This window comes from Chaetomium fimeti (genome assembly GCF_033439085.1).
Source record: "Chaetomium fimeti strain CBS 168.71 chromosome Unknown B0H64scaffold_1, whole genome shotgun sequence".
NCBI lineage: Eukaryota > Fungi > Ascomycota > Sordariomycetes > Sordariales > Chaetomiaceae > Chaetomium > Chaetomium fimeti.
Genome location: NW_026944329.1, coordinates 3337481 through 3360061, shown reverse-complemented (window position 1 = coordinate 3360061; position 22581 = coordinate 3337481). Strand labels below are relative to the sequence as shown.

At 57.8% G+C, this 22581-nt stretch overlaps 8 protein-coding genes across 8 annotated transcripts; 5 read left to right on the top strand and 3 right to left on the bottom strand.

Moving 5' to 3' along the window:
• Positions 1-182: 182 nt before the first annotated feature.
• On the bottom strand, positions 183-1458 carry B0H64DRAFT_25785 (SUR7/PalI family-domain-containing protein). The gene has a single exon (XM_062799984.1). The coding sequence runs from the start codon at positions 1331-1333 to the stop codon at positions 302-304; it is 1032 nt and encodes a 343-aa protein (XP_062664381.1). The 5' UTR covers positions 1334-1458; the 3' UTR covers positions 183-301.
• A 4233-nt stretch (positions 1459-5691) lies between these two features.
• Positions 5692-7695, top strand: B0H64DRAFT_25755 (Metallo-dependent phosphatase-like protein). The gene is made up of 3 exons (XM_062799982.1): positions 5692-7376; positions 7432-7584; positions 7644-7695. Exons 1-3 carry the CDS (start codon positions 5961-5963, stop codon positions 7671-7673), a joined length of 1599 nt encoding a protein of 532 aa, XP_062664380.1. The 5' UTR covers positions 5692-5960; the 3' UTR covers positions 7674-7695.
• Positions 7696-8511: 816 nt separating this feature from the next.
• B0H64DRAFT_25761 (glycosyltransferase family 22 protein) lies at positions 8512-10790 on the bottom strand. Its single transcript, XM_062799983.1, has 3 exons — positions 10594-10790; positions 10070-10519; positions 8512-10010 (listed from the first exon to the last, which is right to left on the bottom strand). Exons 1-3 carry the CDS (start codon positions 10667-10669, stop codon positions 8635-8637), a joined length of 1902 nt encoding a protein of 633 aa, XP_062664379.1. The 5' UTR covers positions 10670-10790; the 3' UTR covers positions 8512-8634.
• A 264-nt stretch (positions 10791-11054) lies between these two features.
• B0H64DRAFT_414631 (F-actin-capping protein subunit beta) lies at positions 11055-12121 on the top strand (the record flags this gene model as incomplete). The annotated part of the gene is made up of 3 exons (XM_062805050.1): positions 11055-11086; positions 11161-11591; positions 11727-12121. The coding sequence occupies 3 exons, from the start codon at positions 11055-11057 to the stop codon at positions 12119-12121; spliced, it is 858 nt and encodes a 285-aa protein (XP_062664378.1).
• Positions 12122-14793: 2672 nt separating this feature from the next.
• On the top strand, positions 14794-16659 carry B0H64DRAFT_382051 (uncharacterized protein). The gene is made up of 3 exons (XM_062802841.1): positions 14794-15354; positions 15443-15743; positions 15819-16659. Exons 1-3 carry the CDS (start codon positions 15153-15155, stop codon positions 16444-16446), a joined length of 1131 nt encoding a protein of 376 aa, XP_062664377.1. The 5' UTR covers positions 14794-15152; the 3' UTR covers positions 16447-16659.
• Positions 16660-17616: 957 nt separating this feature from the next.
• Positions 17617-18746, top strand: B0H64DRAFT_25346 (uncharacterized protein). Its single transcript, XM_062799980.1, has 2 exons — positions 17617-17758; positions 17892-18746. The coding sequence occupies exons 1-2, from the start codon at positions 17705-17707 to the stop codon at positions 18432-18434; spliced, it is 597 nt and encodes a 198-aa protein (XP_062664376.1). The 5' UTR covers positions 17617-17704; the 3' UTR covers positions 18435-18746.
• Positions 18647-19988, bottom strand: B0H64DRAFT_25429 (uncharacterized protein). Its single transcript, XM_062799981.1, has 2 exons — positions 19503-19988; positions 18647-19357 (listed from the first exon to the last, which is right to left on the bottom strand). The coding sequence occupies exons 1-2, from the start codon at positions 19587-19589 to the stop codon at positions 18935-18937; spliced, it is 510 nt and encodes a 169-aa protein (XP_062664375.1). The 5' UTR covers positions 19590-19988; the 3' UTR covers positions 18647-18934.
• A 922-nt stretch (positions 19989-20910) lies between these two features.
• B0H64DRAFT_414629 (mitochondrial carrier domain-containing protein) lies at positions 20911-22189 on the top strand (the record flags this gene model as incomplete). The annotated part of the gene is made up of 3 exons (XM_062805049.1): positions 20911-21210; positions 21276-22064; positions 22121-22189. The coding sequence occupies 3 exons, from the start codon at positions 20911-20913 to the stop codon at positions 22187-22189; spliced, it is 1158 nt and encodes a 385-aa protein (XP_062664374.1).
• Positions 22190-22581: the final 392 nt, after the last annotated feature.

Genomic DNA, 22581 nt, shown 5'->3' with positions numbered 1-22581 from the left:
CCGGCAGGGTATCATAGCGAGGATGCCATCCATCGGTGTCTAACTGCCGCCCACCGCGAGTGAGCCTTCCAAAACCAAAGGACCGCTTCCCGTCTCCCGCATTACCAAAAGACCGACCCCAACGCCAAACATATGCAGTTGAAGATAGGAAAAAAAGGAAAAGCAAAAACTAACAAACAGGTCAATGGGCGAAAACAAGAATTTGCCTCCGCTCGTAAACCGTGACCTGTCCCACCACACCACCGATTTTCATCCCTTCTCTCTCATCACACCACCATCACCAGCACCCCCTTGCTTGAACTTAAACACGGGCGTGCGAGTACGGCTCGTAGGCACCGGCGGCCTGCGACTGGCGCGGGTACTGCTGGGCATAGCCGCCGCCCTGGTAACCGCCGGGCTCGCTGAGGCGCTGGTAGCCGGGGCCGCTGGGGATGAACTTCTCGGCCTCGTCGCCGCCGCGGCTGCTGCGGCTGCGGCGGGACGAGTGGTCGGGCTTGCAGCAGCAGATGGTGAACATCCAGAAGAGGCCGGCGGCGATGGCGAAGGCGACGGCGATCCACACGGCGGCGAGGAAGCGCGTGTTGAGCTCGGCCTGCACGCCGTACATGGTGGCGGACGCCTCCATGGCGCCCACGACGATGACGGCCGTGGCGGTGGCCAGGCCCGCGGCGGCGCCCGTCGCGATGGTGGCGAGCGTGGCGACCAGCCAGGTCACGCACGAGAAGGCGCGCGAGCAGTTGGCGAAGAGGCCGAAGAAGAGCTCGATGCCGAGCGCCACGTAGGCGATGATGAAGACGACCTGGGTCCACTTGGAGACGGTGCCGAAGGCGCGCACGGCGTCGGTGATCTCCTGCGGCAGCGTCACGTTCAGGCCCCCCGCGGTGAGCATGCTGTTGAACTCGTCCGTCGTCGTGTTGAGCGCGGTGGAGGCCCAGTTGAAACCGCCGCCGGTGCATTCGCGGGTGTCATTCTGCGTGGTGTAGCAGTAGTTCCAGATGTTGACGTCGTAGATGTTGTACAGGTCGAGGTCGGAGGCCGTGATGTTTTCGGTCTGGCTCTGGCGCTTGCTGATATCGACGTTGGGCAGGTCGACATTGGGCAGGTTGATGTCGGGGATGTTAATGTCGTCGAAATTCGGGGCCTGGAATCCGGTGCCGTCAAGAATACTTGATACCGAGGCTGGCGACAGAGAGAGGTCCGTCAGATTGACACGGAACATGTAAAGGCTCTTGTCAGCGATGCCCGCCAATCCTGCTACCAGCAAGGCAATCAACGATGCCAGCGTCAGCAGGAACGGCACCAGCACACACACGAATCGCCCAAAGTTGACCATTGTGTATGTTTTAGTGTTTGTTGTGTTGTAGACGGTTTTCTGCCAGTCAGGAAGGCGGCGAGGAATTGTTGTTGTTGTTGTTGTTTAAGGTGTTTTTCGGTATTTTTCGGGTTGGCGGGGAGTGGGGGGTGACGTAAGTCGCTGCAAACGTCGAGAAGCGAATGTCTCGGCCAAGCAATGGAAGGTTGCGCTGGGTGGGAGTCGAGGAGACGAATTGTTGCAAACGCTAGGAATCAACAACTCGGGAGAAGATGACAAGCCAGATAGGTGAATATGGGAACGAGGTCGGTTGTACGGGCGGGTGGTTAGAGATAAATAAAAATCCCAACCCGGCCTGGCTTTGCTGGCTGCTCTCATCAGGCGAATGCCAAAACAAACCCGTGCTGACAGTTGACAGGGGTGCCTGTTTTGCAGCAGGTGGTTCGCAGAAGGGCTGTGCTCTCGGCCGACAAGTGGCGCAGTTTGCCCATCCCCAGCCCGCATCCTTGCAGGTGACGATAGGGACCCACTTCCCGGTCTTCAACCAAACGGGACGAAGGACGAAAAAGAAATGCAGCAGCCACGCACGAACCACGGCAGCCAGGGCAACAGGCTGCGGTGCAACACCCCGGGCCTTCCCAGCCAGGCCTCCAAGCCAAGCACTTCCAGCCCCATCATCTCGCGGCTTTTTCGGGCATGGCCCAGCGCTGCGGAACACTGATAATGGACTTAAGCCTCACCGCTGGCATCAGGAGTCACTTCGCCCAAAAAGGATATCATCCTGCAACAGGGTGCCCTTGGGTGCGGGCTGCGGAGCGAAGTCCCCTTGGGCGATGAGTGATAAAATTACAGATCGACACCAGGAGCACTCCTGCGCTGCACGGCTGCCTTGGTCTTCAGCATCGCTGGCTCCATGTTGATTGTTGATTGCAAAACATTTGGCCAACGTGCCAACCTCCATGCGTGCGTGCCTGCCTCCCGCCCTGGCCGACTTGTTGGTTCGACCAAGGCGGGTTGGGTTGTCTTCCTGCGTCCAGCACAGTCGCCGGCTCTGGTGCAAAGACCCTAAACGGTAACCACCTCGAAACAATCCCCTTCTTCTCGTCTTCGGACGATGTGGATAATGTCCATATTTCGCCCCGAGGACCCCGGGTCAACTTTCCAGTTTTTCCCAGGCTTGAGCCAGATCAAACCCGTTGGGTTCCTGCGTTGACGCAGATCCGTCAGGTCAAGTCGGGCTGATCTTTTTTTCGCAAAACGCCATTTCAGTGCTTCCATTGGCGTTGAAGTTCGCACGATCCCCACCATTTTGAGGTTGAACCGGAGCCGCAGCCACAAGCAACCACGCGTCTTCGTGTGCGTGTACTTGCAGTGCGAGCAAGGTCGGGTTGGAATTGCGGGGTTGCATGAGTGCAGGCAAACTTCCGGGAGGAGAACCCACCGAGAGCTGCCCGCCACTGGCGAGCCTCGCGATTGGCGTCGTCTTCCTTGGCTGAGCGGGGTCATCTTCCTCTCGCTGTGGCGGGCTGACGACAGCGCCCAACGCTGAGCCTCAACATCGCGCACTTTTTTATCTTGAAGGAGATAAACTCCGACAGTTTGAGACAGCCGCGTCAATACGAAATCAAAACCCGCACACCCACTATTCGACGTAACAACGACGCGTCCGTCCTCTCTCGGGTTCAGCAAGCCGCTGTGGAATATTTCAGTGGCATTGCAGTCTCAACGTGATCGCACCACCAAGCACTGTGGATTCCTCATCCAAACCTTGCAGACCGTGGGGAGATGCGGTTGGTGATCTGTGGCTGGCCATGCGTTGAGGTGGCTGGGCCACGTTTGGGCTGTTGGTGACTTGTTGGTGCCAGAGGGCAGAATTTCTATATTTGGAAATCCGCCTTCTCCCACGTTTACGGGACTGTGGGCACCCACGGCACCAAAAGCAGTCGAGCGGTGGGCGGCATCGCCAAGACCCGGCCTCCACGAAACCCACCATGATCCGCATCCGTAAAGCCCGGCTACGGCTCCGGACCCGGCCACCGAGATTTGGCCCGGTCATGGTCGAGACGGCCGGCCGGCCGCCCCTGCCCTCTTACCAAACAAAAGTCGAAACGGCGGCGGCCATGGTTTCGTTCTTTTTGCGAAAGCCTGGAAAGTAGTATGCGGTGAAGGGCCGGGAAAAATGAAATAAAAAGAAGCCGACAAAAGAGATGGCTTCAGTCGTGTTGTTTGATCCCGTCCCTCGACCGTAACGGCGTTTTTCGAGCCACGAAGCCGGAATCGACGAGCTTCCGGATGCGCTGGCGGAATGTTGTTCGGCAGCCCGGACCTGCCCGAATCTGCCCGAATCAGCGTTCAGCGTAAAATGCGGGTTCGATCAATTCAATCGCTTCTGCGATCCAGCCGCCTGACTCCCCCCACTGACCCCCAGCGGCCTGCAGCCGTAGCACTTATGCAAATTCGGAAGCGAGACCGCCGCCTGGGGATGGAGATCGAATCATCAACGCTCGTGGAGAAATCTCTTTCTTCCATCACCACTGATCCTGTCTGTCCCACACACACCGCTCCCCGAAATTCTGGCCTTGGAAGCGGTCATGTGGTCAAACACATGCGCCGTCGCGGGGAGGGCAAGCCAGGGTGAAAAAGTCACACAGGCCGGCACGTCTGACAATCCCTGGCTGAGGTGCTGCGCTTTGGTTCTTGACCCCACTGCTGGCGGGAGCTCTTCAATCGGGATCGTTGCATTGCGATGCATCCATCAGCAGTCTTTCGCGAACTTGCTCGAGTGTGCCATCCGATCCAAATGTGGCCATCCATATTTTCTGCTCTTTGCGCCCACCTATCATCGGAATCTGTACTTTGAGTATCGGTGTCAAAGTTGATGCTTGTGATACCGTACGATGCGTCCAGAGTATTGGCGACGGTCGGGGATACCGTGTTCCGGGGAATTGACATCTTTGCTTCATGTCCACAACAGGACCAAGACGGCTCCTGTCTCACCCGGCGCAGCCAAGGCAGGGCAAGGCCCGGGAGATGGGACGCTCCTACCATTGTGTTTCACTCTGGTTGAGTTTGTGTATTTCAGCGTTCTGCGGGAGATTGACATCCTTGATGCCACCTGCTGCGAATGGAGGGAGTTTCAGATTCAAATCGACACTTTTCCCGCCCTTTGGTGCTTGTTGTTGGTCCGTGGATGGACCGCTCTGGCCGCTGCAAGCTCCGCAAGGTGAGGTGCAAGGCACGCTGGAGTGCGGGGCGCGCTAGCCAAGAACAGTGCCGTGCAGTGGGCAACCGCCTCGACTCCAGCAGGATATGAGGCACGTGCTGCCAACTAAGTCAACGATTGTCGAACGGCAGCGCCTGCCGTCTTTTGACGTTGCATCTTCTTAAGTGTGTTGAGAAACCTCCAGAGGCAACTGCCATCCGCTATCTAGTATCTTGCATGTTGTCGTCGCCAATTCCAGCCGTCCCTCACCGTTGCTTTTGCTGAGCAAAACTTGGAGTCGAACCCCGGTCAGCCGACCTGTTCGGACAACTTTAGTGTATCAGAAGGCCCCGCCAACCCTTTTGCTCATCCCGCAGCCGATGACGACGGCAGCCCGGTTTTCCCCAGACTCACCAAAAAAAATCGTTGACAGAGAGAGGGTGACGCTTGCCAATCAACCTCACCTGTCTGACCCGTCCCGTCAACCATCGCTTGCGGACCCTGAACCCTCAGTTTTATCTATTTTTCGTCTCAACTCGCAGACCTTCTTGACACCGACCGGCACACCCGGCCGTGGCGATCAGAGCCCCTATCAATCGAAGTCCAGCGGTGGCGATTCTGTAACGGCGGCGAACGGCGCGTCTGCATTAACCACCCACCGACCTGCTTCTTCCTTCTCTCCCCGACTACCTCACCTCGACCGTCATATCTTCCACTGCACTTGACAGCGGGAGTCGACCGACAGACCGACCCAAAGCAATCATTCCCCCGGCACCAAGCTCCTCCTTTAGCCTTGGCGTGATAGTTTGTTCTTGGTCGCTCCCTTATCAGCCGAACCGCACGCATCCAAGCAGGTTTGTTTTTCCCACCCACGCCATCGTCTTCGGTGCAATCCCCACATTTCTCTCGTTTCGCGCGCTGCTCCGCGATATCATCCATTGGCTTTCATTACCACGCGGTTTTGTTGCCTTGGCTGCGCTCGCGGCTGTTCTGCTGTTCCGTTCACCGATTCTGTTCGCGAGGCTGACATCACCGAGCCTCGTAAGTCTAACGCGCGCCGGCCTCCAACAGTTCCGACTCCCGGTTCTACAGCGACCTTTGTCCGTCCGTTATTTCCGACCAGCGTCTACGGCGCCCCGGCGTTGATAACCCCGACAACAACCTAACGTTCCCCCGCGCGCGCTCGCGGATCTTTGAAAACGGAACACTCACCGGGTCGTTGGTCTTCCACCTCCGCTACTTTGCTCTTCGACCTCGAGCACTTTTATCACCCTCCCTAATACTTGGGGGACACAACAAAAAGACAATAGCTTCGAGACGGGTGCAGCGGTAGGCTGTGTTGGTATTCAAAGGCGACCCAGCCGGTACCACAAACCTGACACGCGCACGCCGTCCACCCTGTTGACTTCTCCATATCAGAGCTACAATCTCTGACATCGAGAAACCATGGGCAACCAAACCTCCAAGGATTCCGGTGCGGCATCCGCCAAAGGTTCAGGCAATGGCGACGAGGCGCTGCAATCGTACCCCTCCTTCAGCAGGTCCGACACGAGAGACTCGTCCCGGTCGTTCCGATCCCTGCGATCCAAGATCCCGGGCTCAGGCAAGACGGACAGTCCCAGGACCTCTGCCGTACTGACGAATGGTGATACACCCGAGAAATCGGACGCGACTTCGGTCAGGTCCGGAAAGAGCGGCAGGTCGCCGCACGGCCGGGCCAACCGTTCCAGTTCGGTCCCGACACCGGGCTCGCCTTCGTCGGTCGACACCGCCACCGCAAATTCCCCGGTCGGCGACGATGTCCCCCCGCCATCCCCCATCCAGTCGGCGTCCATGAAGGCTGGGATCCATGATGTTTCTGCTGCCCAAGCCAGTGGAGAAGTGGACCAAGTTTCGGACCAGCCGCCCTCTGGTGCTGCCAATGCCGACTTGGCCATGCAACAGCCTGGGCAAAGTATCCTCGTCAAGCGCGATGATACACCCAACCCAATCTTGGACATCGCCGGGCAGGAATCTCCCAAGGACGAAACCGCCGCGGGCGTCGCGATGAGCGACATCAAGGATATCGACCTGGATGATTTTATCAAGCGTCTGCTTGATGCCGCCTATGCCGGCAAGGTCACCAAGAGCGTCTGCCTCAAGAACGCCGAGATTGCCGCCATCTGCCACCGTACCAGGGAGGTCCTCCTCTCGCAGCCGGCTCTTCTCGAACTGGACGCCCCAGTCAAGATCGTCGGAGATGTCCACGGCCAGTACACGGACCTCATCCGCATGTTCGAGATGTGCGGCTTTCCTCCAAAGGCGAACTACCTGTTCCTCGGTGATTACGTCGACCGCGGCAAGCAGTCCCTCGAAACCATCCTGCTCATGTTCTGCTACAAGCTCAAGTATCCCGAGAACTTTTTTCTCCTGCGCGGTAACCACGAGTGCGCTAACGTCACGCGCGTCTACGGTTTCTACGACGAATGTAAGCGGAGATGCAATGTGAAGGTTTGGAAGACCTTTATCGACACCTTCAACTGCCTCCCCATTGCTGCTATCGTGGCCGCCAAGATCTTCTGCGTTCACGGAGGATTGTCACCAGCTCTCGGTCACATGGACGACATTCGTAACATTGCGCGCCCGACAGATGTCCCCGATTATGGGCTCTTGAACGATCTACTCTGGTCCGATCCAGCCGATATGGAACAGGACTGGGAGGCCAATGAACGAGGCGTGAGCTACTGCTTCGGGAAGAAAGTCATCACCGATTTCCTCGCCAACAACGATTTCGACCTAGTGTGTCGAGCCCACATGGTGGTTGAGGACGGCTATGAATTCTTCACCGATCGAGTCTTGGTCACTGTGTTTAGCGCGCCGAATGTGAGTACTGACTGTACCGACCGTCTCCCCGGACGAGCAACTTACAAAGTTCCAGTACTGCGGAGAGTTTGATAATTGGGGTGCTGTCATGTCAGTGTCTACCGAGCTCCTGTGCAGCTTCGAGTTACTTAAGCCGCTGGATTCGAACGCTCTCAAGAATCACATCAAAAAGGGCAGGAACAAGCGCGCCCAGATGCTCAACAGCCCGGTATGTCTCGCACCTTACACAAAGCACACCGAGTGGGAGTGGACTAACACTTTTCGTAGCCTGCCGGGTTGTATCCCCAAAGCGTCTGAATTGTCGGCGATGCTACAGTGCGTCACGCTCCGCGGTGCATTACCTAGGCGGTGTCACATAGAACGCCAAGCCAAAAAAAAGACGGACCAGACACCACACGGCCGAGCCGCAGGCTGAGGACGAACGGTGCTACACGGTAGCACGCGTGCGCGGACGAATGGGTCAAATACGAAACCCCACGGAACCATACGGGCGTCCCTTGGACCCTGGAAACGAGTAATACATCCATCGATTGCCGGAAGCGGCGATAACTATACGGACAAGACGTCAAGCCCGGAACAAGGCGCCGATTTCAGCGAACTCGGAGCCCGGGATGGGCAGTGATGAGATCGGATTTCACTCCTTTGGCCACTGCGACTGAGGTTTTTTGAATGTCCTTTCTAGGCATTTATTGCTTGCGATTGCTACCCTCGGCGGACACATTGCATTTACTGGGAGGAGCGCGTTACGGTTAATCCCCCGACTTGGCAGTTTGAGAAATCGAATGCCAGTTTGGGCGGAGAGACTGTGTAGAGAGGGTGACTGGGCCCGGGTGAGGGGCGAACGGGAATGGACGCGAATGGCTCTGGAAAAAACGGGCTGTCGGCATATCACGGTGGTCTTCGCGGCTTGAAAGGCAAAGCTGGCGTACGCGACCGACCCCCACGTTCCTCGCATTCCCCCTCTCACATCTCCACATAGCTTATGTTCCTCACGGCCTTAATGCTCCTTGGACTCCCGTTGCTTCGTAGCGGTTTTGCCGTTGGTAGATACCCTTTGAAGCGGAGGTAGTTCGTAGCCCACGTTAATATAATGGGGAATGTTGGTTGATTTATCTGCACGGCGAGTTAAATGGTACAGCCTTGTGACGTGAGACCCAGAAATCGGAAACAGTGCGCTATGAAAAGGAACTCTATTTCACAGACGTTAAGTGGGAATATACAAAACGAAACAAGTTTACATGACTCTCGCAACAGAGATCTACTTGGCCTCGACGGCCGCCTGCACACTGGGTGCCTCCTTGACCCGCCTCATGATATATATTTTCTCCACCATCCTCGGACCATACCACCATCCGCCGGTCAGGCCCCTGACCGTTCTCTTCCACCGCGCAACCGTTTCCCCGAGCCCCACAACCGGAGGTGCCCCTTTCTCTACCTTATCCTCTTGCTCACTCCCCGGCTTAACAACCTCCAGCCCGCTAAACCCCTTCACAACCCCGACGGTGTCCCACTCCCCACCAACAACCTTGCTCCGATCTTCCATCAACAGGTAATCAAACCGGGTCCAGAAATCCGCGCTCGCCAGCACCGCATCGTCTTCCGTCTTGTCCACCACAATCCGCACCCCGTTCTGGGCCGGGTAGCCGCCTCGCTGCTGCTGCTGCTTGACCATAACAATCTCACCCCCGTTGTCATCACCCCCCACCCCAGGCCCAGGAGCAGAAGAAGCAGAAGAAGAAGAAGCAACCCTCGCGGCCGCCGCGTCCGTCCCAAACAGCGTCACCCCCGTCATGCACGCCAGCACATCCGCGTGCACCTGCACGACACCAGCCCCACCACCCGCACCCGCACCCGCACCCGCACCAGACACAGCAGCCGCCGCCGCGACACCGCGCACGTAGGCGAGGGCGTCGCCGCCGGGGTAGTTGAGCGCGGACTCGACCAACACAATGGAGCTGGCGGCGTACGAGCCGGCGACCGAGAGCAGGATGCCGACGGCGAGGAGGGCGCGGAAGAAGGTGTTAGCGCCGCCGCGGCGGAAGGCGGCGCGGCGGAAGGCCCGGTGGGCGTTCAGGGCGGCGGCGGCGGTGAGCGGGGGCGCGACGTAGATGATGAAGCGGGTCTCCTTGTGGGGCTGGAGGGAGTAGAGGGCGATGAAGAGGAGTGAGGGGATGGTGAGGGCGCGGGCGCCGCGTCCGATGACCGGGTGGGTGAGGGAGTAGGGGAGGCGGACCTGGCAGGTGAGGGGGCTGAGCAGGAGGCGGGGGATGGCGTTGGTGAAATACCAGTGCCAGGGGAGGGTGCCCCAGGCGGAGGCGCCGCCGTGGAGGACGTTGTAGATGAAGCCGGAGAGCTCGGGCCAGAGCGGGCGGGGGTGCTGCCAGAAGTAGGTGTCGATGGGGACGGAGATGGCGAGGGCGGCGAGGAAGGAGATGATGAAGGGGCGGATGACGCGGTTCAGGGAGAGGGATGGTTGGAGGAGTTGGTAGAGGACTGTTGTGAAGAGCAGGAGGGCGACTTCGGAGCGGAAGATGACTGCTGCAAAAACGAAGGTGGTGATGGAGAGGCGTTGGCGGCGTGCAGTGGATTTGGGGTCCAGGGGGGCTGGGAGGAGGAAGGAGAAGGCGAGTGTTGCTATATGGTGGTTAGCTGATACGGTGGGATGGAGAGGGAGCGAGTTGGGAAGAGCGTACTCAGGCCAAAGGCAAACATGTTGGGCAGCGTCCGGGAGGCATAGAAGAGAACGTGGAACTGGCTGGCTTGGAGGACGATGTACCATCTCCCTACGCCGGGGCCATATGCTCGTCTGACATTCCGGGCAAAGACGTGCAGGCAGGCGGCGTTGAAGAGGCCGAGGATGGCTCTTACGACTAGCTGGGCATGTTGAAATCCAACCAGAGCAACGATCGGTTGGGCGAACCCGGCCAGTAGCACGGGGCCTACAAAGGTCCGTGGGACAGCGCCCGGAAAGGTAAAGTGGTCATAGCTACTGGACAGCCTGTTGTATATGTCGGATGTTGGCGCCCCGTAGACCAGCACATCATGAGCTGCTTGGATGTTGAATGATTCCTCAACTTTGGTGTAGGGAGCGACGATGAGGTGCACCAAAATGAGAAGAGGTATTGAGAGATATAAAAGGGGATCTGTATCACCATCAGTAACTAATTATTTGAAAACATTGGATAGTAAATAAATGAATATAAATAAAAATCATTACCTAAGAGTCGCGTTGCTAAAGCTTCAATCTTGTGGTTTTTGGCAGACGTTGACTGCTCATTCTTTGAAGGTGACATAGTGGTCTTGTATCAATGATGGACGACCATGAATTGGACTGCCCACCACTTGATTTTACAATATCGGTGTTGACAGTGATATCCAGTTGATTATGGGAAACTGAAAGGTGAGCTTTCCGGCAAGCAACGGAATGGACAGAGGACGTTGCGTGGCCCCACCGCTCCGCCACAGGCCGTTTCGACCCCTGTCACTGCCCCTGAAGGTGCACGAGCCTTTTGGAAGACAGCCCCGCCATCCCCCCACAGCGCAACAGCTCTAGCCTTGGAACACCCCGCGACGCCGAACCTCAACTTCCGCTGGAAAGTCATATTCGAGCCCAAGCCCGCAAGATCCAGCAACTTCACCCGGGCTACAATCACAGACACACTAAACAAACCACACAAGATGGCGACCGCAGACCCATTCGACTCGGCGCTGTAAGTTTCACACGCCATCCATTGCCCAACCCAATTCTCCCACCACCAACTAACCCCCACCTCCCGCACGATAGCGACCTCCTCCGACGGCTCAACCCCAAACAGACGGCGGAGCACCTGACCAACATCATCTCGCTGGCGCCCGACCTGACGGAGGACCTGCTGTCGTCGGTGGACCAGCCGCTGACGGTGCGGCGGTGCAAGCAGACGGGGCGGGACTACCTGCTGTGCGACTACAACCGCGACGGCGACAGCTACCGCTCGCCGTGGAGCAACCAGTTCGACCCGCCGCTGGACGAGGCCGGCGCCGGCGGCGTGGGCCCCGGGGGCAGCAACGAGGGCGCCGGCGAGGGCGCCGTCCCCGGCGAGCGCGTCCGCAAGATGGAGGTCAAGGCCAACGAGGCCTTTGACGTCTACCGCGACCTGTACTACGAGGGCGGGGTGAGCTCGGTGTATCTGTGGAATTTGGATGACGGGTTCGCTGGGGTGGTGCTGTTGAAGAAGGGTGAGTAAACACGCACGCGCGCACAGGCACAGGCACAGGCACACGCACACGCACACGCACACGCACACATCCCATCACGGCTAGATGTCTACAGATCTGAAGCTGACGAATTGCTGTGTTGTTTCGCTTGTCTAGCCTCCCCCCAAAACGACGGCGCCTCATCCGGCGTGTGGGACTCGATCCACGTGTTCGAAGCGAGCGAGCGCGGGCGTACCTCCAACTACCGGCTGACGTCGACGGTGATCCTGACGCTGGCGACCAAGGGCGCGGCGCTGGGCGAGGTGGACTTGAGCGGCAACATGACGCGACAGGTCGAGCAGGACCTGCCGGTGGAGAACGACGAGAGCCACATCGCCAACATCGGCCGGCTGGTCGAGGACATGGAGCTCAAGATGCGCAACCTGCTACAGGAGGTCTACTTCGGCAAGGCCAAGGACGTGGTCGGCGACCTGCGCAGCATCGGGAGCCTGAGCGATGGCCAGCGCGATCGCGAGGCGCAGCGGGAGCTGATTGGGAGTATGCGGAGATGAGGAGAGATGAATAAACTATGACGCATGATATCATGAATACCAGCCTCCCCCGGCCCGAGATTACCTTCTCGGCTGGCCCCCCCACGCTTCGGAGCCGCGAAACAACTGCTTTTGCCGTGAAATTGTCCAGGACTCCTTTGCCACCATCGACCCACGGCAATCTTGGCCGCGCAACGGAAAGACCAGTGGGTCCGTTTCAAGAGGGCACATCAATTTAATCTGGACATATGCGTCAATGGAGATGCGGGAAGATCTGGATCGTCCCATGACCCGCATCTCGGCAAACTCAAACCTCACCTCAGGAGAGGTTGGGTTTTTCTTTCTCAGCAACGCCTCACCACTTTGAGTTCGACCAACCACCTTGTGGTCTGGCACACCTACTTTGCTTTTCAGGTATCAGTACCGAATACTTGCACTCTCGGTACTAAAAGAAGCAGTTACGCCGGCTTGAGACATCCCCTGCCGCGGTACCTGAGAATGTCAGCTCTCGCAAAATTCCGGTTAGTTCTACCGAGCAACTCTCCGCGAGATCGCGGGCGGCGTCTTCCCGAGATTGGGCGATTAGTTATCGGTAAAAGTGCCGGCAGTCTTTGGGTAACCAGAAAAGGCACATATGTTGCTTTTTCAAGCGCCGATCGTGACATCCAAGAACGGTCTATTCGCCACCGCGGAGGCCGGACGGCCCCGTCCCGGTCAGCCTTCGCGTCAGATGCTGCAGGTGAAAAGGGACTGGCTTGCGAGTTGGCTTGCGAGCTGGCTTGCGAGTTGGTTTGAGCCTGTGAGGCCTGTTCCGCTGAACTGGTAAAAGGCTTGATTGGTGTTGAGGAGGATAAACGGTGAGACAATCAAAATCCAAAGAGCTCGGGGAATGACGCAAACGGCAGCGCGCGAGGACTTGGGGACATCTCCGAGACGAACCCGTTTGGGAGGAGGCTGGCTCGGGGCTGATCCTGGGAAACGAGACGGTTGATGTGGCGCCCACGGGAAACTGATCTTGTCGTTTGTCACCGAACCAGATTCTGACCGTTGAGGCCTTGTTTGAGCCGCCGGCGACCCCGTCGGTTCAGAAACCCGCCGTGGAACCGGAAGGGGAGCCGAACCTGGTTCACAACATGCCCAGCTTGGAAATATTCTAGAAAAGTTCGCCCGTGGCTTCCCGGCTCACCGTGAGCGGCCCGGGATGGTGAGGTGGGGTTGCTGCCCCTGACCGGTTCCATTCTTGGCGTCCCGTCTGCTGACATCTTTCCGGGTTTGGGCAGACCCTGTCGTGCTTGTCACTTGTCACCTTGTGTGTGACCGAACCCCTGGCGGACTTCCTCCCGATCAACTCGTTGCTTTGCCGGCGACAACTCCGAGATTCGACGACCATGGCGAAGCCCAATCACGGGCTGGCCAGCTCCGGTTGCAAACGGGACAAGACCGGTGAGGAGGTTTGAACGGGCCACAGGGCAGAGGAAAGCTTCGCGAACTTCGACCAGGGTTCACCGGGGAGAAGGCAAAACCGACGTCTCCGAACCAAGAAGTGCAAACGGGTGGAACAGCACAGACCTCTCTCCTGCAGCTTGCCGCCTTGCTTCGAATTTGGGACGAACCGCGAGCGTGTTCTCTCACATCAACATGGCGAGTAAACCCGCCGTGTGGGCCAGACCCGGCGTTGGCGGTGGAACCTGCTCGCGCCAATGTTTCGGGTTGCTGCTATATCGAAATGTCTCAGGTGCGATGCCATCCTCCTGGAATGAGATACCCGGCCCTGGACGGTTGCCGTTGCAGCATCACGATCTTCACACTGGGCGTCCGGTCGTCATCTGGGGGGCGTTGGAGCTGTTTGCCAAAGCCTTCCCGATTGGCCCCCTATTTAAGGGGATGACGAGGTTCCTGGGAGCGCTGAACCTTGCCCCTGGTCCGGGTTCCTGATGGCTGACTGGGAGACTCATGTTTGGGCCGTGCGGCCGAAAGGAGAGGCTGGACACGAGATACCTGGGATCCTCGCCCACAGAGGCTTCTCGGCTGCACCAGTTCGGACGAAGAGTGGGAGGTTTGGAAGGTTAGACCTTGAAAACCATCATCCAATAACCGGAAATGTCCAATTCTGTCCAATGGAGCAAATCGAAAAATGCCCGACAGAAGGAAGAGAAGCACAGAAAGAAGGACAACAACAGAAAAAAAGAACCAAGAAGGCGATCGTCAATTTGTTGGAGAATGGAGGGTTTCGCCCAAAAGCTCCACCTGCAGGAACTTGCAGGCCATCGGCGGAAACCTGCAGCACCTTGGCAGCATGCAACTGCAAACCACGGGGGCACCTCCTGCGTGCCTGCCTTCGAACTACCTGACTGTGTTATTACCCAACTTGCAGTTAGATCCATGATGTACCACAAGGGGATGGCATTTTACACTGTGCAGTAATAAATAAAAGAAGGCCGCGAGAACTGTGGGCAGCAAAGCAGCGTCGGCCCTGTCTTGAATTGCATGCAGTGTGGGAAAGAAAGCTTGAGAAATTTTATCCCAACGCGGTCCATTTGCCCGGTTCTCGCGGTTGGGACAGATTCCATTCCAAGTGGAGGAAGGTCTTGTGAGGGTCCGGTTTGGGCATCACCCCCTCGCTCCAGGTTTTCCTGCCCTGTTCCTGCCCTGACCTGCCGAGCTTCTCGAAGCCTGCCGAAGTCCCGCCCACCCCTTCCCTCCCAGCTCATTCCTGTCACCCATCATTTTTTTGTCCCCCCCAACATTCATAAGACGGGCAAGCGAACCACTCTCCCACAAACAGAAGCTCATTTTCACGAGTTTACGATCCTACCCGGCCCCCATTGACTGTCGTTTGAAAGCAAACGCCCACGACGACTGCCCAACACCGCGAGACGCCGAGTCCCCATCTTCAAAATCTTGCGACCCCGCGCTTGCCTGCCCCTGGATTTTCAAACACGCCCCTCCTCCCTCCTCCCTCCTCGGCTTCAACCAGCAGCCACAGCGAGCGCTCGAAACTACCAGCCCTCCCTCCACCCACGTCGCCTAAAAACCCTCGAGTAAAGTCACCATGGCGGAGAAACCGTCGGTGTTGATCATCGGCGGTCTCGGCTACATTGGCCGGTTCCTGGCCCTCCACATCCACGAGAACAACCTCGCGTCCGACGTGCGCATCGTCGACAAGGTGCTCCCGCAGCTGGCATGGCTTCCGCCCGACTTTGAGGAGGCTTGCGCCGGACCCAAGTTTGTGCAGGCCGATGCGAGCAGAGAGCGTAAGTTTTGCTGGGAGGTGTCAAAACCCTCGGACCCATACCCCTGGAGATCCCCCTTTTCGCTAACGGGGCTTTTTTTATGCCGCAGAATCCCTCCCCAGGATATTCGACCGCGCCGACGGGAAAACGTGGGACTATGTGTTCAACTGCGGCGGCGAGACGCGCTACTCGCAGGAGGACGAAGTGTACAAGCTGCGGTCGCTCAACCTCTCGCTCACGGTGGGCCGGGAGGCGGCCAAGCGGGGCGTGAAGTGCTTCGTCGAGCTGAGCACGGGGATGGTCTACAAGCCTGACTCGGTTCCGAGCAAGGAGAACGACAAGCTGAAGCCGTGGAGCAAAATTGCCGTCTTCAAGCTGCAGGCGGAAGAGGAGCTAGCAAAGATCGAGGGGTACGTTTTCAGCTGAATAGGGGGTGGAGGTTGAGGAATCTTGCTCGAGTCATACTGACATAAGCGGCCCCCCAGGTTAAACCTTGCCGTCGTACGGCTGCCGCACATCTATGGGCCCTACGCGTCGCAGTGGGTCGCGACGGCGCTGTGCATGGCGCGCGTGTACAAGGCGCTCGAGTCCGAGATGAAGTGGCTGTGGACCAAGGATCTGCGCACGAACACAGCGCACATCGACGACGCGGTGCGCGCGCTGTGGGCCGTCGCCGGCTGGTATGTCGCCGGCAAGGACAAGTGGGATGCCAAGACGATGGGCAACCCGGCCCCGACTTTCAACGTGGTTGACAAGGGCGCCACAACGCAGGGCGCCATGGCCGACATCATCGGTGAGGTGTTCGGCATCGAGACCGGCTTCCAGGGGCAGCTCATCAGCACCTTCGCCAAGCTCAACCTGGACAGCGTCGTCGATGACGTGAACGATGAGCTACTAGGCCCGTGGGCCGATCTGCTTGCGGAGGCTGACATCACGAGGCCGGGGCCGCTAACGCCGTTCATGGAGAGGGAGTTGCTTAAGGACACAGACCTCAGCATGGACGGTTCGAGGTTAGAGGAGGTGGTTGGGTTCACGTACGAGAAGCCCAAGATCACCAAGGAGCTGGTGGAGGAGGTGATTGAGAGCTACAAGAAGATGAAGTGGTGGCCTTGATGCGCCTTTATTGGCGGGGTAGATAGGGGGTTTGCTGGTCATCGGTTTCGGTCGGGGATACACAGCGGGGCGGACAAGGCGCCGAGAGTCATGATGCGGGGGTCAGAGACGGGACTAATGTGGATAAGAAAACCTCCGGACCACGCGGAGAGACGTTGTGTAATACTAGGATATCCTATTTCGACTAATAATACAATGACGAAGTGCTTCAAGAAGATGCAACGCAGTGCACACACACCACGGTAATCAACCCACAAGTTGTTCACATGCCCTGCCAAGGCACGCGGGACCGCGAAACCGAAACGAAGGATGGCGGGTACGAACATCGATTCCCTGGCTTGGGATTCTCCAAACTTCGCTACCAAGTGTTGGGGAACCATGGCTGGGGCCACTTGTACCTGTGCGCATTTGTTTGCTGATTCCCATCTTCACATGGCAGCCTCGGGCACAAGTGGTTTGGGAACAAGGACCAGTGCAGGTCTTGCAATTTTAGTCTCGACCCCGCACGAAAGGTCCCGCTAACTCAGCGGCAATCTGGCAACCCCAAACCATCGAAATTCGATGCCAGAATCAACCTGGAAGCGTCACTGCTGCGAAAATGACGCGGCCTAGGATTTGTCGTCTGAAGTCTGTCTGCACAATTTACTCAACCCGAGGGGCCCAAGTCAGTCTGGTACCTGCAGATGACGCTGGCAGCCGAACAATGCATGGATTCCCCGGGCACTCCCATGGAACGCCCGAGTGGAAGGGATGGAACGGGAACGGGGAGAATCCAGAGAACGATCCCCAGCCAAGCATCCCCCGCAATGCTCCCCAGCCTCAAGGTTACCGCGTCATGCTTGGATCTCCGGTCACTTGCTGAAAATGGTGTCCGTTCCCACTGTCAGGCTTGTCCTGGGGCCCCAGAACGGCATCCCGCTTATGCCATCACAGCCAAGCAGGGAGTTTTACCTCGGCCGCCGAGCCCTGGTCGTGTGCGTGTAACTTGGAGATTTGGACTCCCCCAATCTTGTGACAGCAATTGTTCCCCACCATGGCAGGGAGGCTTCGGACGACGTGGGTACGGTCAAAGAGGGAGGTAGGGTACTTAAGATGCGGGAAAGTAGGCCATGCAGCTTGCCTTCTTTTCCCTTGAACCATTCATTCACTCAACTCCTCAACCTCAACCTTTTCCTGGGTATCTTCACAACACAACCAACCTATCACACCTCCCTTTCCCCCTACATACCTAGAGACCCAACCTCCACAACCGCCCACCATGGCTGCCCCCGCGAACAAGACTATTGGCGACCTCAATGGCAAATGGACTATGGTAAGCCCCCCCTCCGAGAGCCACCCCCGATCCATATAATGATGATCCCGCCAACCCCTCCCCCCTCTCCAAACAAAAACCCCCTTCCAGTTTCCAACCCCCCACTCTAACCAACCCCCCCGACAACGAACAGAACAAGTCCCTCTCCTCCAACATCGAGCCCGGCCTCACCCTGCAAGGAATCAGCTGGATGACGCGCAAGGCCGTCGGCCTCGCCACCCTGACCCTGCAAGTCAAGCAGTACGAGGGCCCGCCCTCGCCCGCGGAGAAGCCGACGGAGGGCATCACCTCGTGCACGCACATCGACGTGGAGCAGACGGGCACGGGCGGGCTCAAGGGCTCGTCGGAGAAGCGGTGCCTGGACTTTGCCTTCCGCGAGCACCGCGACTGGCTGTTTGGGCACGTCAAGGGCCAGACCAAGTTCGTCAAGGCCGAGGAGGTGACGGATGAGTTTTTGAAATCGGGGTGGTTGGATGGCGAGGCGGAGAAGGCGGGGCCCGATGGCGCGCTGCATCTGCTGAGCTATGTGGAGAGCTTGGATAGTGACTGGACGGCGACGCAGATCTGGGGGTTTAAGATTGTCGACGGCGTGCGCAGGCATGTTAGGAATGTGGTCATTGCTAAGGGGGCCGAGAGGGCGGAGCTGGAGCTGGTTTACGACTTCATTAGCGAGTAAGGGGTAGCCGCGGCAGTTGGGGATGATGAGGGTGCTGTTGTAATGTATAGATGGGGAGAGAGATACGGGTCCTTAGAGTGGCGGGATGCGGGAGCATTACATTGGAGGTCGGCCAATCTCTCGCGACTACGCATATATAGGCTAGATCGCAGCAATAACATTGCATCCGCAAAACCGAACATGGCCCGGCCCGTTGCTCCGTGTATCCTCTCTGGAATTGTTGATGAAATAATGCCTAAGCGTGAGCTCCGAGGGGAAGGAATCTGAGCCTCCCATCCAGCCTTGGGTATTGTCCGCCTGTCTTTCCTGAGTTCCCCGTCCATGTTGAATGCCCCTATACCGCCAGCCCACCTCCCCACAAACGACCAAATGCACAGCCCAACGCCGGTCAATGATGATAGTCAACTCTTAATCCGTACCCCCTTTCTCCGCCTCTCCTTCTCCGCGTCCTCTTCCACGCCCCTCTCCCAACCTCCAACGCGCGGGTACCCTCTGGGACCTCAAGCAGGCCTCCGCTTAACAAACTCCTCCAAATCCTCCCTCGTCGCCACCCCCAAAACAAACCTCCTCGCCGAATCGGTAATAACCGCAAAATCCTGCTTCTGCCCGCCCGTCTCGCAGCCCTCAAAAAACGCCTCCAACTCTTCCAGCGGGGTCTCCATGGTGATGACGCGGTACTTGGCGCCGCGGCGGCGGAAGCGGACCATGGCGGTGCGGACCTCGTCCTCGGGCCGCACGCGGCCGGCCTCGAGCAGCGCCTGCAGGTGCGGGATCGACAGGTAGCCCAGCAGCGCGCGCGTCGCCGAGTCCGTCACGGTCAGGTGCGTGTAGTCCCGCTCGAACGCCGACATCAGCGCCGTCGAGATCTGGTCTGACGGGGTTAGGGAGAGGGCGGCGGGGGGGTCCAGGTCTTCGACTGTGGCCTGTGTGTGAGAGAGAGCGAGAGGGTGTTAGTATGTTGAATCGGATTGGGAGAGTAATGTTTTGGAGGGGGGGGGTTGCTGGTGCTGATGGTGATGGTGGTGGTGGTGGGGTGAATGGGATGCACAATGCGCCGGACGGACTTACCCCGCGGTACCTGGACGCCCATTTCGAGACGAAGGGCTGGGAGGTGCCAGCCTGGGCTTGGGGTGGTTGCGCCATTATATCGGTCATATTGATTGATTTAGAATGGTGGTTGTTCAGTTAATTCTGCTTGGTGGCGGTGTAGGTCGGTGCACCAAACAGCTGAGTGGATTGAAGTTTGACGTGATTCAGAGCCCGCTCTTTGGTGACGAACCTTGGCGTTGGTATCTGCACCCAATCACATGCTATTCTGTACAGAGGAGAGTTCCTGGACCGTCCGCTCAAACTGGACGTTGAAGCCTAGGTTGTTTTGATGTCGTCGGCTAGACAAGAGAAAAGTATACATCATGGATAAAAACACAGGAGGAGATGGGTGATATCATGTTGAATTATGTAGAAAAAAAATTGAAGAAGGTTTCGACCTGGAGAGCGAGGGAGGCTGTTGCGTTGCCCTTGGTTTTCTTTCCCGCAGTTGCTACTTCGTATGTAGATAATTGACATCACTTATAACTCGTGGCCATGCGGCTGATCTCACATCTAACTATATTACTAACATTGTACTGTGAGGGCTCTGTGGAACCTCGAAAGGAGTCGTCCCGGGAAGCCATGAGAATACTTACACAAGTGAAGCGTCGGGGCCGGAAACATCGACTAACCCCGCTAACTCCGTCTCCGTTCGTTTCCGCGCCCATGCCCGATAAGCGACGATAGGGAACGGCCCCAGCTTCGCTACGTCACCGTCTGGAAGCGTCATCAGTACTTGGAAGTGTAGCTCCTATGACATGAGCTCGTCAGTTACCTGCCTAACAGTTATAGAAAGAGAATGTTTACGTGAACAAAGAACAAGTGTTTATACCGAGGAAGAAATAACTACCTAGGATACCCATTTCAACTCCTCCTATTGTGTTTTATGGCATAACTCGATTCAAATTGTTTGAGCTTGGGGGCGAAGATTGAAGCTCGGGAGAAGTCGCCGGTCAACCCCACCGTACCACGGTGGCAGGGCGCGAAGGAATGCGAGACAGGATTCATTCCCCATTCATTCCCGGTTATACGCTCACTTTCCGTCAACGATGAGACGCTGTACGCCATTGATTAGACGCTTACCTAATTTAACGGTTGGTTATGGCAGGGACCGTTTCATCTGACCTCGAAGGCTTATTCCCTCACTTCGCATTCCTTCTCTTGTTCCTATAAACCGTAGTTGTTTTATGGAAATCAGACGTCGACCTTGAATCCAAGGTCCGTTATTGACGAGTACAAACCCGTGAGCCTGCCCAAGCCACACCCTTCCTCAGCACGCGAATAGTTTCATTCGGCTGCGACACTCCGGCTGAAACGGGCCCGGGCCAATTGGCTAGAAGGGCGTCACACTAACACGAGTCTAGTTGACGACACCACATCCGGCAAGATGACGCTCTACCCCAGCTACGACATCCTCCAAAATACCTTCGGCAGCCGCCCGTACTCGCGCGGTCTGCCGCAGAACAAGCCTACCCCAAGCGGTCCTACGCCGTACCAAGCTCGCCTCGAGCTGTACCCGGCCTACTCGGTCGTTGACGATGCGAAGAACAAGGCACAGAAACTAAGCGCCGAGGCCACCAGGGAATTCGAGGCGGCGAGCCAGAAGGCACAGGCCAAGGCAGGCCACATCGAGCTCTTCTCGGGGAAGTACTATGCCGCCTGCACGTTCGGCGGCATGATGGCCTGTGTAAGTGACCATGAACAACCAACCGAGCCACTGCCATTGCCAATGCTAATGCTCACCACGCGCAGGGCCTGACCCACGCGGCCGTTACCCCTCTCGACCTCGTCAAGACGCGCCGGCAGGTCGACTCGAAGCTGTACAAGGGCAACTTCCAGGCGTGGGGCCACATCTTCCGCACCGAGGGCGTCCGCGGCATCTTCACGGGCTGGAGCCCCACCCTCCTCGGGTACTCGGCGCAGGGCGCCTTCAAGTACGGGTGGTACGAATACTTCAAGAAGACCTACTCGGACATGGCGGGCCCGGAGGCGGCGTACAAGTACAAGACGGCGCTGTACCTGACAGCCTCTGCCTCGGCCGAGTTCCTGGCCGACATCGCGCTGTGCCCGTTCGAGGCGGTCAAGGTGCGCATGCAGGCGACGATCCCGGCGCAGTACACGGGCACGCTGGACGGGTTCAGCAAGATCGCGGCGGCCGAGGGCATCAGCGGCCTGTACAAGGGCCTCTACCCGCTGTGGGCGCGCCAGATCCCCTACACCATGATGAAGTTCGCCTCCTTCGAGACCATCGTCGAGATGATCTACGACCGCCTGCCGGGCTCCAAGAGCGACTACAGCAAGGGCGCCCAGACGGGCGTGTCGTTTGTCGGCGGTTACCTCGCCGGTATTCTGTGCGCCGCCGTCTCCCACCCGGCCGACGTCATGGTCAGCAAGCTGAATGCGTACCGCAAGGCGGGCGAGGGCTTCGGGACGGTCACGTCGAGGATATACAAGGATATCGGATTTAGGGGGCTGTGGAACGGCCTGCCCGTCCGTATCGTCATGATCGGTACCCTGACTGGTCTGCAGTGGATGATCTATGTGAGTTTTTTTGTCAAACGTTCCTAGTCGAGACGGAAATGCTAACCCACTCGCAGGACTACTTCAAGATCTTCATGGGTCTGCCCACGACCGGTGGAGCGCCGCCGCCGCAAGAGAAGAAGTAGATGGCGCCGTGGTGATGACACCTGGGTGTCGAGCTAGGCATACGGGTTGGGGAGTCTAGAAGTCGTCGGTAAAGCAAGTCCTGCGGGAGCTTCTTTGTGCTATCTGTGTAATCGTTTCTTCGTTCTTTCCAGCTTAGTCGTCTGGCAATGCAAAAAGATGGAGGGTTTTTTTTCTTAGGTTGCCAAGCTAAGGCGTAAACGCGGAAACATGCAACCCCGCCATCGTCCGACCTGTCAATATCGTCAGTAACTGAGTGGAGCGACAGTTCCAGACTCGCTGCCAGTTATTCCAGTCGCATAACCCGTATCATGCAGGGAGTCAATCGTATCCCCCCGTATTCCATCCCGATCCGCCGGGCTCGGGGCTCTGTGGAGCAAGCCATCGGGCCCTC

Coding starts and splice junctions, on each gene's coding strand:
- B0H64DRAFT_25785 (XM_062799984.1), bottom strand. CDS start 1,333: ATGGTCAACTTTGGGCGATTCGTGTGTGTGCTGGTGCCGTTCCTGCTG.
- B0H64DRAFT_25755 (XM_062799982.1), top strand. CDS start 5,961: ATGGGCAACCAAACCTCCAAGGATTCCGGTGCGGCATCCGCCAAAGGT. Junction 7,377..7,431: donor CTGTGTTTAGCGCGCCGAAT/GTGAGTACTGAC, acceptor ACAAAGTTCCAG/TACTGCGGAGAGTTTGATAA. Junction 7,585..7,643: donor CCCAGATGCTCAACAGCCCG/GTATGTCTCGCA, acceptor CACTTTTCGTAG/CCTGCCGGGTTGTATCCCCA.
- B0H64DRAFT_25761 (XM_062799983.1), bottom strand. CDS start 10,669: ATGTCACCTTCAAAGAATGAGCAGTCAACGTCTGCCAAAAACCACAAG. Junction 10,520..10,593: donor TTTAGCAACGCGACTCTTAG/GTAATGATTTTT, acceptor ATGGTGATACAG/ATCCCCTTTTATATCTCTCA. Junction 10,011..10,069: donor CATGTTTGCCTTTGGCCTGA/GTACGCTCTTCC, acceptor ACCACCATATAG/CAACACTCGCCTTCTCCTTC.
- B0H64DRAFT_382051 (XM_062802841.1), top strand. CDS start 15,153: ATGGCGGAGAAACCGTCGGTGTTGATCATCGGCGGTCTCGGCTACATT. Junction 15,355..15,442: donor GGCCGATGCGAGCAGAGAGC/GTAAGTTTTGCT, acceptor TTTATGCCGCAG/AATCCCTCCCCAGGATATTC. Junction 15,744..15,818: donor GAGCTAGCAAAGATCGAGGG/GTACGTTTTCAG, acceptor GCGGCCCCCCAG/GTTAAACCTTGCCGTCGTAC.
- B0H64DRAFT_25346 (XM_062799980.1), top strand. CDS start 17,705: ATGGCTGCCCCCGCGAACAAGACTATTGGCGACCTCAATGGCAAATGG. Junction 17,759..17,891: donor TCAATGGCAAATGGACTATG/GTAAGCCCCCCC, acceptor GACAACGAACAG/AACAAGTCCCTCTCCTCCAA.
- B0H64DRAFT_25429 (XM_062799981.1), bottom strand. CDS start 19,589: ATGACCGATATAATGGCGCAACCACCCCAAGCCCAGGCTGGCACCTCC. Junction 19,358..19,502: donor GGGCGTCCAGGTACCGCGGG/GTAAGTCCGTCC, acceptor TCTCACACACAG/GCCACAGTCGAAGACCTGGA.